Source organism: Monoraphidium neglectum (assembly GCF_000611645.1).
Source record: "Monoraphidium neglectum strain SAG 48.87 unplaced genomic scaffold scaffold02281, whole genome shotgun sequence".
Lineage (NCBI taxonomy): Eukaryota > Viridiplantae > Chlorophyta > Chlorophyceae > Sphaeropleales > Selenastraceae > Monoraphidium > Monoraphidium neglectum.
Window position 1 is genome coordinate 1 of NW_014011347.1, and position 9,764 is coordinate 9,764.

The following is a 9,764-nucleotide window of genomic DNA, read 5'->3' on the forward strand; positions in this document are numbered from 1 at the left end:
GGCAAGCGGGCATCGCCGCGTGGCAAGGGCGAGCCCGGTGCAGCTGGGGCTGGGCCGAGCGCCAGCCCAGGGCCTGCGGAGTCAGCGGGCACTGCGGGTGGCGCGGCGGACGCCACCACCCCTAGTGCCGCCCGCTTCGAGATGTCCCTCGAGGCTGGGGCGCAGGCGTCGCCGCAGTCGCAGGCGGCTCAGCAGGTTGCACACCTGCAATTGCAACAGCAGCAGCAGCAGCAGCAGCAGCAGCAGCAGCAGCAGCAGCAGCAGCAGCAGCAGCAGCAGCTGCAGCAGCTCCGGCAGCAGCGGGTCACGTCATTGTCGCCGCCCACCCTGCCAACTCCGGGCGTCGCCGCCGCAGCAGCCAGCCCCGGCTGGGGGCTGACGGGGACCATGGAGAGCCCTGATCTGGTGGGGCTGCTCAACAGCGGCCCGCGGGCCTCCGACGCCCTTTTCGGCAGCCCCGCCAGCTGGGGCGGCTTTGGTAGCCTGGGCACGCCGGGCTCGCTGGCGCGGCAGGTGGCGTGATGGTATGACACGCGTGCAGATGCGCTAGCCGTTGGGACCTGTCCTGGAGCGCTGTGAGGGCAACGCTCCGCACGCCTGCCTGCTTGCTTGGCTTGCTTCCGTCTTGATGACGCGTTGTCTGTTTTGCTGTCTTGTTTCGCAACAAACGATGTGTGAGCGCTCAACGCATGCATCTGTAAAGGAACAGCATGTCACTACGCCTTGTGATCCCCACACTGACGTATCAGCCATGCGCAGCGCGAGGAGTGGAGGTCGGTTACAATTGTGCCAACCCTCGCTAAGCCGAGGCGCAACGCGCTTGACGCCGGCGCGCCCCTGCGCTGCCGGGCCCGTCGCGCACCCAAGTCAGGTTGCCGCCAAGCAGCCGCAGCCGCCGCCGCCTCCGCTGCCATTGCTGGGCGAGCTCGCGCCCAATGAACAATGGCGGGCAACGAGCCGCGCTGCACAATCCCGACGCTACGTCATCCCACCCGCTGCTGCACTTTGATCGACGGGCGCGGCATGCACCGCCCCCCGCCGCCGCCGCTGCTGCTCCTGCTGCGCCGCGGCCGCGCCAAGCCCTTGCCGCCACTTTCGGCTGCCGTCGCAGCCGCCGCCGCCGCCGCCGCCACCGCCGCCGCCGCGCGCTTGCAGGCGCCGCTCAGACGATGCTGGTCTCCACCTCGAGGCCCGCCGGGGGCACCCACTCCATGAGCGCCTCCACCGTCTGCGCCGACAGGTTGCTGAGGTCGATCAAGCGGTGGTGGGTGCGCACCTCAAAGTGCTCACGGGCGTCCTTGTTGACGTGGGGGGAGCGCAGCACACAGTACACCTTCTTCTTGGTGGGCAGGTTGACGGGGCCCGAGACCTTGGCGCCGGTCAGCTGCCCGATCTGGACGATCTGGTCCGACGCATCGCGCAGGATGCGGATGTCGTAGCCGCGCATGCGCACGCGCAGCTTGACCTGCAAAAAGGCATGGCAGGGACAGACCGGGTGAGGCATGCTGGGGAGCTGTGCGTTTTCGTGCCCCCGGTGCCACACTGCCGCCGCTGCCATCGCGCGCCAGCCGCACGTGCCGCGCCACCACTACCGCCGCACGGTGCATATGCACCCTCTGTGGCCACGCCCAATCTCATTGTCAACTGTGCATTGCCTTCATGCAATTGCTGCAGCGGGCTGTCCCATCCTTCAAGGCGGTGCATGGCTGCGAATGGCTCCCGAGTGCTGGAGCGATCTGCGTGACGCAGCAAGCTCCATTGATGTGAATCCTACCTGGTCGCTTGGCAGGACGGGCAGGCCGCCCACGGAGTCCGCCTCCTCGCCCGTGGACCTGTTCTCCAGGTCGGCGATATCAGCCAGGGACGCGTCGGTGACCGCCGCGCGCTGCTGCTGCTGCATAGAAGCCCGCTTGCTCAGCGAAAGGCCCAGGCATGGCCGGGGAGCTGCAGCAGACGTCCTGGCACCGCTGAAGGGCGCGGCCCTCCGGGCCGAAGAGAGGCTCTGCATCCTGCTGAGCCTTTGTTCACAAAATTAAGCGCGTGTATTGCGAGGTTGGATGCTCGGGTCAGATACAATGGACTCGCTGGTGGGCCCGTGGCAAGCGGGGAGGCGGGTCAGGTCGAAAACATGCTTGAACCAACGCGCTTTGGGGCGGCAGTTGATGAATATCGTGTATGTATTGTTATCTACAGATACACATGGCTTATGTCATGGCTGCTCCATGTCGCCACCGCAAGCGTGTGTCGGCATGGTGTGCGTCGTGTCCCGGGAAGGGGTGGCCGCAGCCAAGCTGTTCACCACCCAGTCGTTGTTGCTGTGGTTCATGATTCTACGAAGCGCTGTTTGCGCTAGTTTACGCTTGCAGGCACGATACCGTGCTGTTGGGCCCGGTCAATCGTCTTGCCTTGAGTGGTCCACAATTCAGGCTTGGCTTGCCCAGCTTCTTTCAAGCGTGCAAGTCAAGTATTGGGACTGCAGGCTTGCCAAGCTTGCCGGGGCAGCACAATGGCCTACTCAGCCCTTTTGTTGAATGCATGTGCTGTTGGCTTGTCTGCAGTCTAAGTAATGTATGTGCTGTTGGCTTTTCTGCAGTCTAAGTAATGGTTCCCCAGACGTGGATCCATTTTGCGCGGTCACATGCCTGGTGTCAATTGTGCTCTAGCCCCACATTCAAGCCGTCTTCTGCAACGAACTGTCACAGCAGCAACGGCGGCAATAGACCGGTCTCCCACATAAGCATGTGGCCAGGTCCAATGTGCCATCACGACTGCTAGCGCAGCGCACGCTGCATCGACCAATTCTTAGGCCCCGCAGCCTCCAACTCCTCCCCTTGGAACTGTGCTGTCGGTCAGGTTGGGTCAGGATGCTGTTACATGTGGCCTGCGCCGCACCCTGCGCGAGCCGCGGTGCCGGCCTAGCGGCACTAACGGGACACCATTAACACAGCCACAGCGCGCGAGAAGTCAACAAAAAGTAGCATACTGCAAACGCTCAAGCGCTCTTCTCCTTCTCGATCCAAGAGAAGGCCTGGGGCGGGCAGCAGGTTGAGAGGGGGCCAGTCAGGTGCCGTCAGCACAAGGAAGTGGCGCGGGCAGTCTGTCCCGCCACTCCACACAACTGCCATGCATGGCTTCCATGCAAACCGGGCAACGCGCCACTGTGTGAGTGCTGTGGCTGCAGTGCGCTTGCGCTTCCACCTCCGCACCGCCGCTTGTCCCCGCTAGCGTCCTCACCCAAGCCATGGCGATGGCGGGCACGATGAGGCCCACGGTGGGCACCAGCACGGAGGGCAGGTACTCCGGGGGCACGAAGGGGTAGCCCTCGGCGGCGGAGGCCACGGTGGCCACCAGCTGCTGGGCCTCGGCCTGCGGGCGGCAGCGGCGCGCTAACAGATCAGTCGGGCCATTGGTGGCCTGAGCACAGGCAGGCATACCACTGCTGACCAAGATCCAGTGTCGTGTGAGGCGAGCGCGTGGCTGCTGCCTCTGCTGCTGCATCAGCAGCGGCTGCAGCCGCTGCTACTGCTGCTGTCGCTGCAGAAGTGCGTGCAGCTGAACCCCTGACATGCGCTTGCGCAGATCGCTTCTGCAGGGTGCGTCAGCAGCCAAAACATGGCCTCAAGGCTGCCGTGGCATCATCGGACTGTCACCAAGCCAATGTGCATCAATCCCACCACCACCTTGCCCCACATGTACATCCCACGCCCTTTGTTGGGCATGCGAGATCGTCGGGCACGAGGCTGCCGCGCACAGCCGGGCTGCCCTCCCACCCCACAGGACGCCTCCTCCCTTCAAATGCATCGCTTATCCAGGTCCAACGCACCGGGTGGGCCGCGCTCAGAGCCACAACAGCGGCCGCGGCAGCGAGGGTCGCTTTGCTAGCCTGGGCCTTGGCCACCGGGCGCACAGCCAGAGAGCGGCTGGCGGCCACGGGGCGAACGGCAGAGACGGACTTGGTGGCCAGCATCGTGTCGGGCTGCTGTGGAGCGGTGGGAGATCCGCGGTGGGGTTCAACAGGGGAGGCTGCTGAAAGGGTGTGAAGGTGACGTAGATGTGTGGCAAGATATCTGATCGCGGCTCCTGGCATCAAATGGGAGACCTGGCAGGGTCCGCCCCGCTTCCTTCCGATTGGTGGGGCAGCAGGCCGTGTCACCGACCTGGCTATGCCGTGAACCCACTTGAGAAGACGTTCGAACAGCTCTGCTTATTGAGCTCTTCACCTTTTTGTGCGATCATCTAGGGTTCGCGCGGTCTGCCCCATCGGTGCATCCGCTCGAAGCAGCTGTCCTCCTAGGGGTGACATATAGCCCTGCGCCGCAAAACCGGGGCATAGAAACATCAGCATTGCGTTGGTCTGAGTGGAGCAGAGTGCTGGGTCGGCCCCCATCCGACGCGCAGCAAGCGTCGTCCTCCTTGCAGTTGGCGCTGCGGCTGGAGCCTCGCCACCGCAGTGGTGCGAAGTAGCTGAGGGGTGGCTATCTCCTGGCGGCACCCTCAGCAGCAACCGATCATCTCAGCAAAACGCCGCGGCAGAGATGGCGGGAGAGAGCTACCCGCTGTTAACGGCGGTGCAAGGGCCGCGGCCAGGGACCAAATCGCGGCCTGCTGCGGGCCCCACCTACACATCCAGCGTGGGGGGTGGTGCCAAACCATCCATGCCTCACGGCAGCACACTCTACGAGCTGTTCAGGTAACTGCAGGGGCGAGTGGCAGGGCGTTGGGGACGCGGCAGCAGCTGCTGCGTTTTACGGACCCATGAATCGCGCCATACATGCGTGCGGTGGCGCACACGTCGGGCACGCTCCTTCTCATAGTCAGCAGTCCCATTGAAGGACAAACTCGCTCTGCATCGGCGGCTGCTCGGAGCTGGCTGACCCAGCCGCGCGCCTGTGTGGTCTCGCGCACCCCGCCCGCAGCTCGGCAGCCCAGCGCAGCCCCGACGTGCCTTGCCTCGGGCGCCGCCCCATCATCAAGGGCGTCGCGCAGCCCTATGAGTACCAGACATTCGCGGAGGTTACGGCGCGCGTAGCCAAGATCGCGACGGGCCTCAAGGCGCTCGGCCTCAGGGCGCGCGACAAGGTGGCTGTGCTGTCGGTTAACTGCCCTGACTGGATGATCGCCATGCAGGTGCGCAGCGCGGTCGCATTTGCCGCGCGTCGGGACCGGGGCGCAGCTCGCATGCGCACGCATGTGCACGCATGCGGCACGCCCGCATGCGGCCCGCCTGCATGCAGCCGGCTGCGCGGGCATGCGCCTCGCCCCTGACCTCACGGCTGGCATCTGTGGCAGAGCATCCGCGGTGGCCATGGCCAGCCGCATAGCCACCTCCCCTACCCTTCCTCCGTCTGCGCCCGCCCTGGCCGGCATGCCAGGCATGCAACCGCAGCAACCTGGTGTGTGTCCCGCTGTATGAGACCCTGGGCGAGGATTCAATAGAGTACATCCTGGGCCACTCAGAGGCACGTGTCGTGTTCGCCAACGGCAAGCGCCTTGGGCGCGTCGCAAAGGCGCTTGCTGCGGCGGGTGGGGCGAGCGTCGCTGCGGTGGTGCACTTTGGCGGCGGCGAGAGCCAGGCGGACATCGAGGTGCGCTGCGGTGGTGGCAGTGGTCTTCTGTGGAAGGGGCGACGAGTGTGTATGTGTGTGTGTGTGTGTGTGTGTGTGTGTGTGTGCGCGCGCGTTTGTGTGTGCGCGCGCGTTTGTGTCTACCCAGCAGCTGGCGAGCAAGGGACTTTGCGCCTCGAATCACGCTGAACTGGGCTGCATCGGCCTCCTGTGCATTGGCCAACGGAGCAGCCGTGATCATACGGAACGCTTGCCAGGCGACCTACGGCTGCTGCGCCGTGCGCCCATGCACGCGCCGCCACAGGCCGCGGGCGCCACCGGCGCTGAGGTGCTGTCGTTTGACGCCCTGGCAGACCTGGGGGCGTCGCGGCGAACGGCGGCGCCGGAGCCGCCGGAGCCCGAGGACATCTCCACCATCATGTACACGAGCGGCACCACGGGTGCGTGCCGCCGGAGGCAAAGCAGGGCAGCTGAGGGCCGCCAGGGAGCCCCGAGGTCGTAACGCGCTCCCAGTGGTGTTTGAGGAGGAGGCGGCGCAGACGCCCTGGGCGCGGAGCGCGCCCGGGCAGGCGGCGGCGGCTGTGATGGTCAGAGGCGGGGTGCAATTGTCCAGCAGTGCCGCAATACGGGCAGCGGGCGCTGCGCGGCCGCGGCGCATCTTGACTTCAACTCAACACCGCATGCGCGGCCCGCCTGCTTCGCGGCCCCTGTCTTGCCCAGGCGACCCCAAGGGCGTGCTGCTGACGCACCGCGCCATTGTGGCGGCAATCGCGGCGTGCCAGGCGTACCTGCACAACTACGACGAGGAGATCAAGGAGGGGGACTGCTACTTCTCATTCCTGCCCCTCGCCCACGTGTTTGACAGGTGTGTGAGTGTGTCTGTGTGTGTGTATGTGTATCTGGGGGGATGCGGCTGATGATGGGCGGCTGTCCAGGTTGAGGGGGCAGTGAGGGGATGGCCGGATCACCCTCGTGACGTCATCACGCAGATCTTCTGCTTGACAAGTGCACACAGTTCACACCAGTCTTTGAGCTCCCCACAAGCACGCCGCACTCCTGATTGAGCAACCAAAGTCATCAAAACACTGCTTCACATGAATACGCATGCCCTCACACATGCACGCACGCACACACATTCGCGCGCACACACACATCCACTCACGCACACTCACAGACACACACACACTCTCTCTCTCTCTCACACACACACACACACACACGCGCGCGCGCGCGTCCCCAGGGTGGTCGAAGAATTCATGCTCGCAAACTGCGGCTGCGTGGGCTATTGGCAGGGCGAGATACCCAAGGTCCTCGCAGACATAGGCGCCTGCCGCCCCACCCTGTTCTGCGGCGTGCCCCGCGTGTTTGACCGCATCTACGCCGGCATCAACGACCAGCTGGCGGCCAACTGGTTCAAGCGCGTGATGTTCTGGCTGTGCATGGCGCGGAAGCGGGCGTACATGGTGGCGGGCTGGAAGCACGACAAGGTGCGGCGCCGCGGCGGCGGAGAGCAAGCAGAAATGACAGTGTTTGAGGCGGCAGACCAGAACGTTTCTGTCCCCGTGCGCCTGCCGCCGCGTGACGCCTTGGCGTGATGGGCTCGTACCTTCAAACGAGGGAGCGACTGGCCGGCTTTCACGAGGTGCTGGTTGCAGTATCAAGTGCCGGGCCAAACCTATCCCTCGCCGTTGGGTTGGCATGCGCCCCCCTGACAACAGCTGCAGCGAATCCCTGTTCACCCCATCCGTGCCCACCTACACAATGGCGTGCTTGCATCCGTACCCTGGTGCGTCCAACGCAGGCCTCCCCGCTGGCAGACCTGCTGGTGTTCAACAACATCAAGCAGAAGCTGGGCGGCCGCGTGCGCCTCATTCTCAGCGGCGCCGCCCCCCTGGCGTCGCCAGTGCAGGAGTTCCTGGCAGTCTCCATGTGCGCGCCGGTGCTGCAGGTGCGCAGGACGCCCCATAGAAACCCAAGCCATGTCGTGCCAGGGGAGATCCCGCGTGTTGCAGGCGGGTCCGAGTTGAGCAGATCATCCATGCGCGCTTGCAAGCTCGGCTCGATTAGTTGGCATATCTTCCCCGCTTTCTGGTCCCATCCCCTGGACCTCTTCCTGCGCGTCTCAGGGCTACGGCCTGACGGAGACATGCGCGGCGTCCTGCATCGCGGAGCCCTTCCGCTGGGAGGCCAACGGCACCGTCGGCGGCCCGCTGCCCGGCGTGGAGGTGCGCATGTGGGGGTGTAGAGGCAGCGCTGGACCCTGCGCAGCCTCTGTCGGAGGATATCATGTGGAGGCGAAGGAGCGAATCCAGTCGCCGCCCAGGTTCAAGACATCTGAAATTTTTCACATCATTGTGTTTTGAAGGAGAACGCCATCAGTTTGAAGATCTTACTTTTCTGAGTAAGCGCCGCCCTGGGCCCCCAATATTCCCCAAACCCAGCTGCGCCTGGAGGCCGTCCCTGAGATGGGCTACGACCCCACGGCGCACCCGCCGCGCGGGGAGGTGTGCATCCGCGGCCCCACGCTGTTCAGCGGCTACTACAAGGAGCAGGGGCTCACTGACGAGTGCATGGGTGGGCGGCACGGGGGTGGCTGGGACGCTCAAGGGTGTGCATGTGTTTGATGTGGGACGTTTGAGAGTGCGAGGGCGAGAGAGAGAGAGAGAGAGTGTGTGTGTGTGTGTGTGTGTGTGCGCGCGTGTGTGTGTGTGTGTGTGTGTGTGTGCGCGCGTGTGTGTGTGTGTGTGTGCATTCTTGGAAGAATCTGGCGTATGCAAGCAGCGACGCGGCCGGCTCATTGGCTGCTGGGCCACCTTGCACTGCGAGCGGGGCTCCGCATCCAACCACGCGGTGCCGCACCGCGACAGCCACTTTCGCTGCATCGCATGTGTCCCTGCCCCCCAGACGCCGACGGGTTCTTCCACACCGGCGACATCGGCGAGATCGTGGGCCGCGGCACACTGAGGATCATAGACAGGTGGGAATATCATAAACCAAACCGCGGCTTGCACGCCGTTGGTGCAAAGCCGAACAACAGCAACTGTTCAAGATATGCCTGCTGTCCATCAGCACGCCATGCGGACGCACGAGTCGGGCAGACGCATCCGTCCTTGATGCCTTTCGGCCGTGCGGCCTTGCGCATCGTGAGGCCATGCAGCGCGATGCGACGCCCTGCAGCAAATGCGACCCCGCCCCCCCCAGGAAGAAGAACATCTTCAAGCTGTCTCAGGGGGAGTACGTGGCGGTGGAAAAGCTGGAGAACGTGTACAAGGGCACGGCGCTCATAGAGCAGGTGGGGCTGCCGCCGCCACCTGTTGCAACCTCCAGCGTGGCACAAAGCGGGGCAGCACGCGGTTTTGCAAGGGGGCCGTCGCCCTTTAAAGATGGCATGCTGGAGGCGACGAAGTGGCTGCGGCTCGGCATGCTGCTGTAGGCCTGTGTGCAACAGGCAGTCCAAGCCCCATCGAACAGACCTGGTGGCGCGGCGCTTGCCACACCTCGCACCCGTGCGGCCCTCCCAGGTCTGGGTGTATGGCAACAGCTTTGAGTCGACGCTCGTGGCGGTGGTGGTGCCGGACGAGAAGAAGTTTGGGGCCTGGGCCGCCGGGGAGGGGCTGCCGCGTGACCTCAAGGTGCGCGGGGGCTGGGTGAGGCCGAGGCGGCAGATATGCACTGGGGGAGTCCGATGGGGGGGGAGGGCGCCTCGACATGAGGCTGCAGGCCTGGCTGGCGCCCGGTTGCCCATCCTCTTGGGGGTGGACGTCCCAAAAATTGCCCACGGCACAAATCATGCCTTGGCTGGTTGCTTCGGCCCACACCTCTCCCTCCCCGCTCCTCGCTGCCCAGGCGCTCTGCAAAGAGCCGCGCGCTGCCGCCCACATGCTGGGCCTGCTCAAGGCAAAGGGCGCAGCAGAGAAGCTCAAGGTGGGGGCGCTGGGGCGGAGTCAAGGTTGGGATTCATAGCTGGGACTGTGCAGCTGATGCCTGCACGTGTCCTTCGTGAGCACACATGCACAAACGCCTTTTACAGGGACCTGTGGGTATGCGCATGAAGATCTGCGAGCGTAAATAGGGGTCTCGACGTTTGTGCATGCCAACACAATTGGCATTCAACCACACACTCACATACACACACGCACACGCACTCCCTCTTCTTCCCTCTCCCTCTCCCCCTCCCTCTCCCTCTCCCTCTCCCTCTCC

At 64.6% G+C, this 9,764-nt stretch overlaps 4 protein-coding genes across 4 annotated transcripts; 2 read left to right on the forward strand and 2 right to left on the reverse strand.

Annotated features, from left to right (window-relative positions):
• Positions 1 to 141: 141 nt before the first annotated feature.
• Positions 142 to 522, forward strand: MNEG_10352 (hypothetical protein; the record flags this gene model as incomplete). The annotated part of the gene is made up of 1 exon (XM_014041173.1): positions 142 to 522. The coding sequence occupies one exon, from the start codon at positions 142 to 144 to the stop codon at positions 520 to 522; it is 381 nt and encodes a 126-aa protein (XP_013896627.1).
• A 456-nt stretch (positions 523 to 978) lies between these two features.
• MNEG_10353 (30S ribosomal protein S10) lies at positions 979 to 2,008 on the reverse strand (the record flags this gene model as incomplete). Its single annotated transcript, XM_014041174.1, has 3 exons — positions 979 to 1,183; positions 1,209 to 1,465; positions 1,775 to 2,008. The coding sequence occupies 3 exons, from the start codon at positions 2,006 to 2,008 to the stop codon at positions 979 to 981; spliced, it is 696 nt and encodes a 231-aa protein (XP_013896628.1).
• A 984-nt stretch (positions 2,009 to 2,992) lies between these two features.
• MNEG_10354 (photosystem I reaction centre, subunit VIII) lies at positions 2,993 to 3,967 on the reverse strand (the record flags this gene model as incomplete). The annotated part of the gene is made up of 3 exons (XM_014041175.1): positions 2,993 to 3,028; positions 3,235 to 3,366; positions 3,824 to 3,967. The coding sequence occupies 3 exons, from the start codon at positions 3,965 to 3,967 to the stop codon at positions 2,993 to 2,995; spliced, it is 312 nt and encodes a 103-aa protein (XP_013896629.1).
• A 568-nt stretch (positions 3,968 to 4,535) lies between these two features.
• On the forward strand, positions 4,536 to 9,636 carry MNEG_10355 (hypothetical protein; the record flags this gene model as incomplete). The annotated part of the gene is made up of 14 exons (XM_014041176.1): positions 4,536 to 4,690; positions 4,917 to 5,127; positions 5,373 to 5,585; positions 5,869 to 6,004; positions 6,285 to 6,429; positions 6,805 to 7,126; positions 7,366 to 7,512; positions 7,691 to 7,789; positions 8,006 to 8,138; positions 8,469 to 8,541; positions 8,766 to 8,856; positions 9,086 to 9,196; positions 9,411 to 9,488; positions 9,595 to 9,636. The coding sequence occupies 14 exons, from the start codon at positions 4,536 to 4,538 to the stop codon at positions 9,634 to 9,636; spliced, it is 1,956 nt and encodes a 651-aa protein (XP_013896630.1).
• Positions 9,637 to 9,764: the final 128 nt, after the last annotated feature.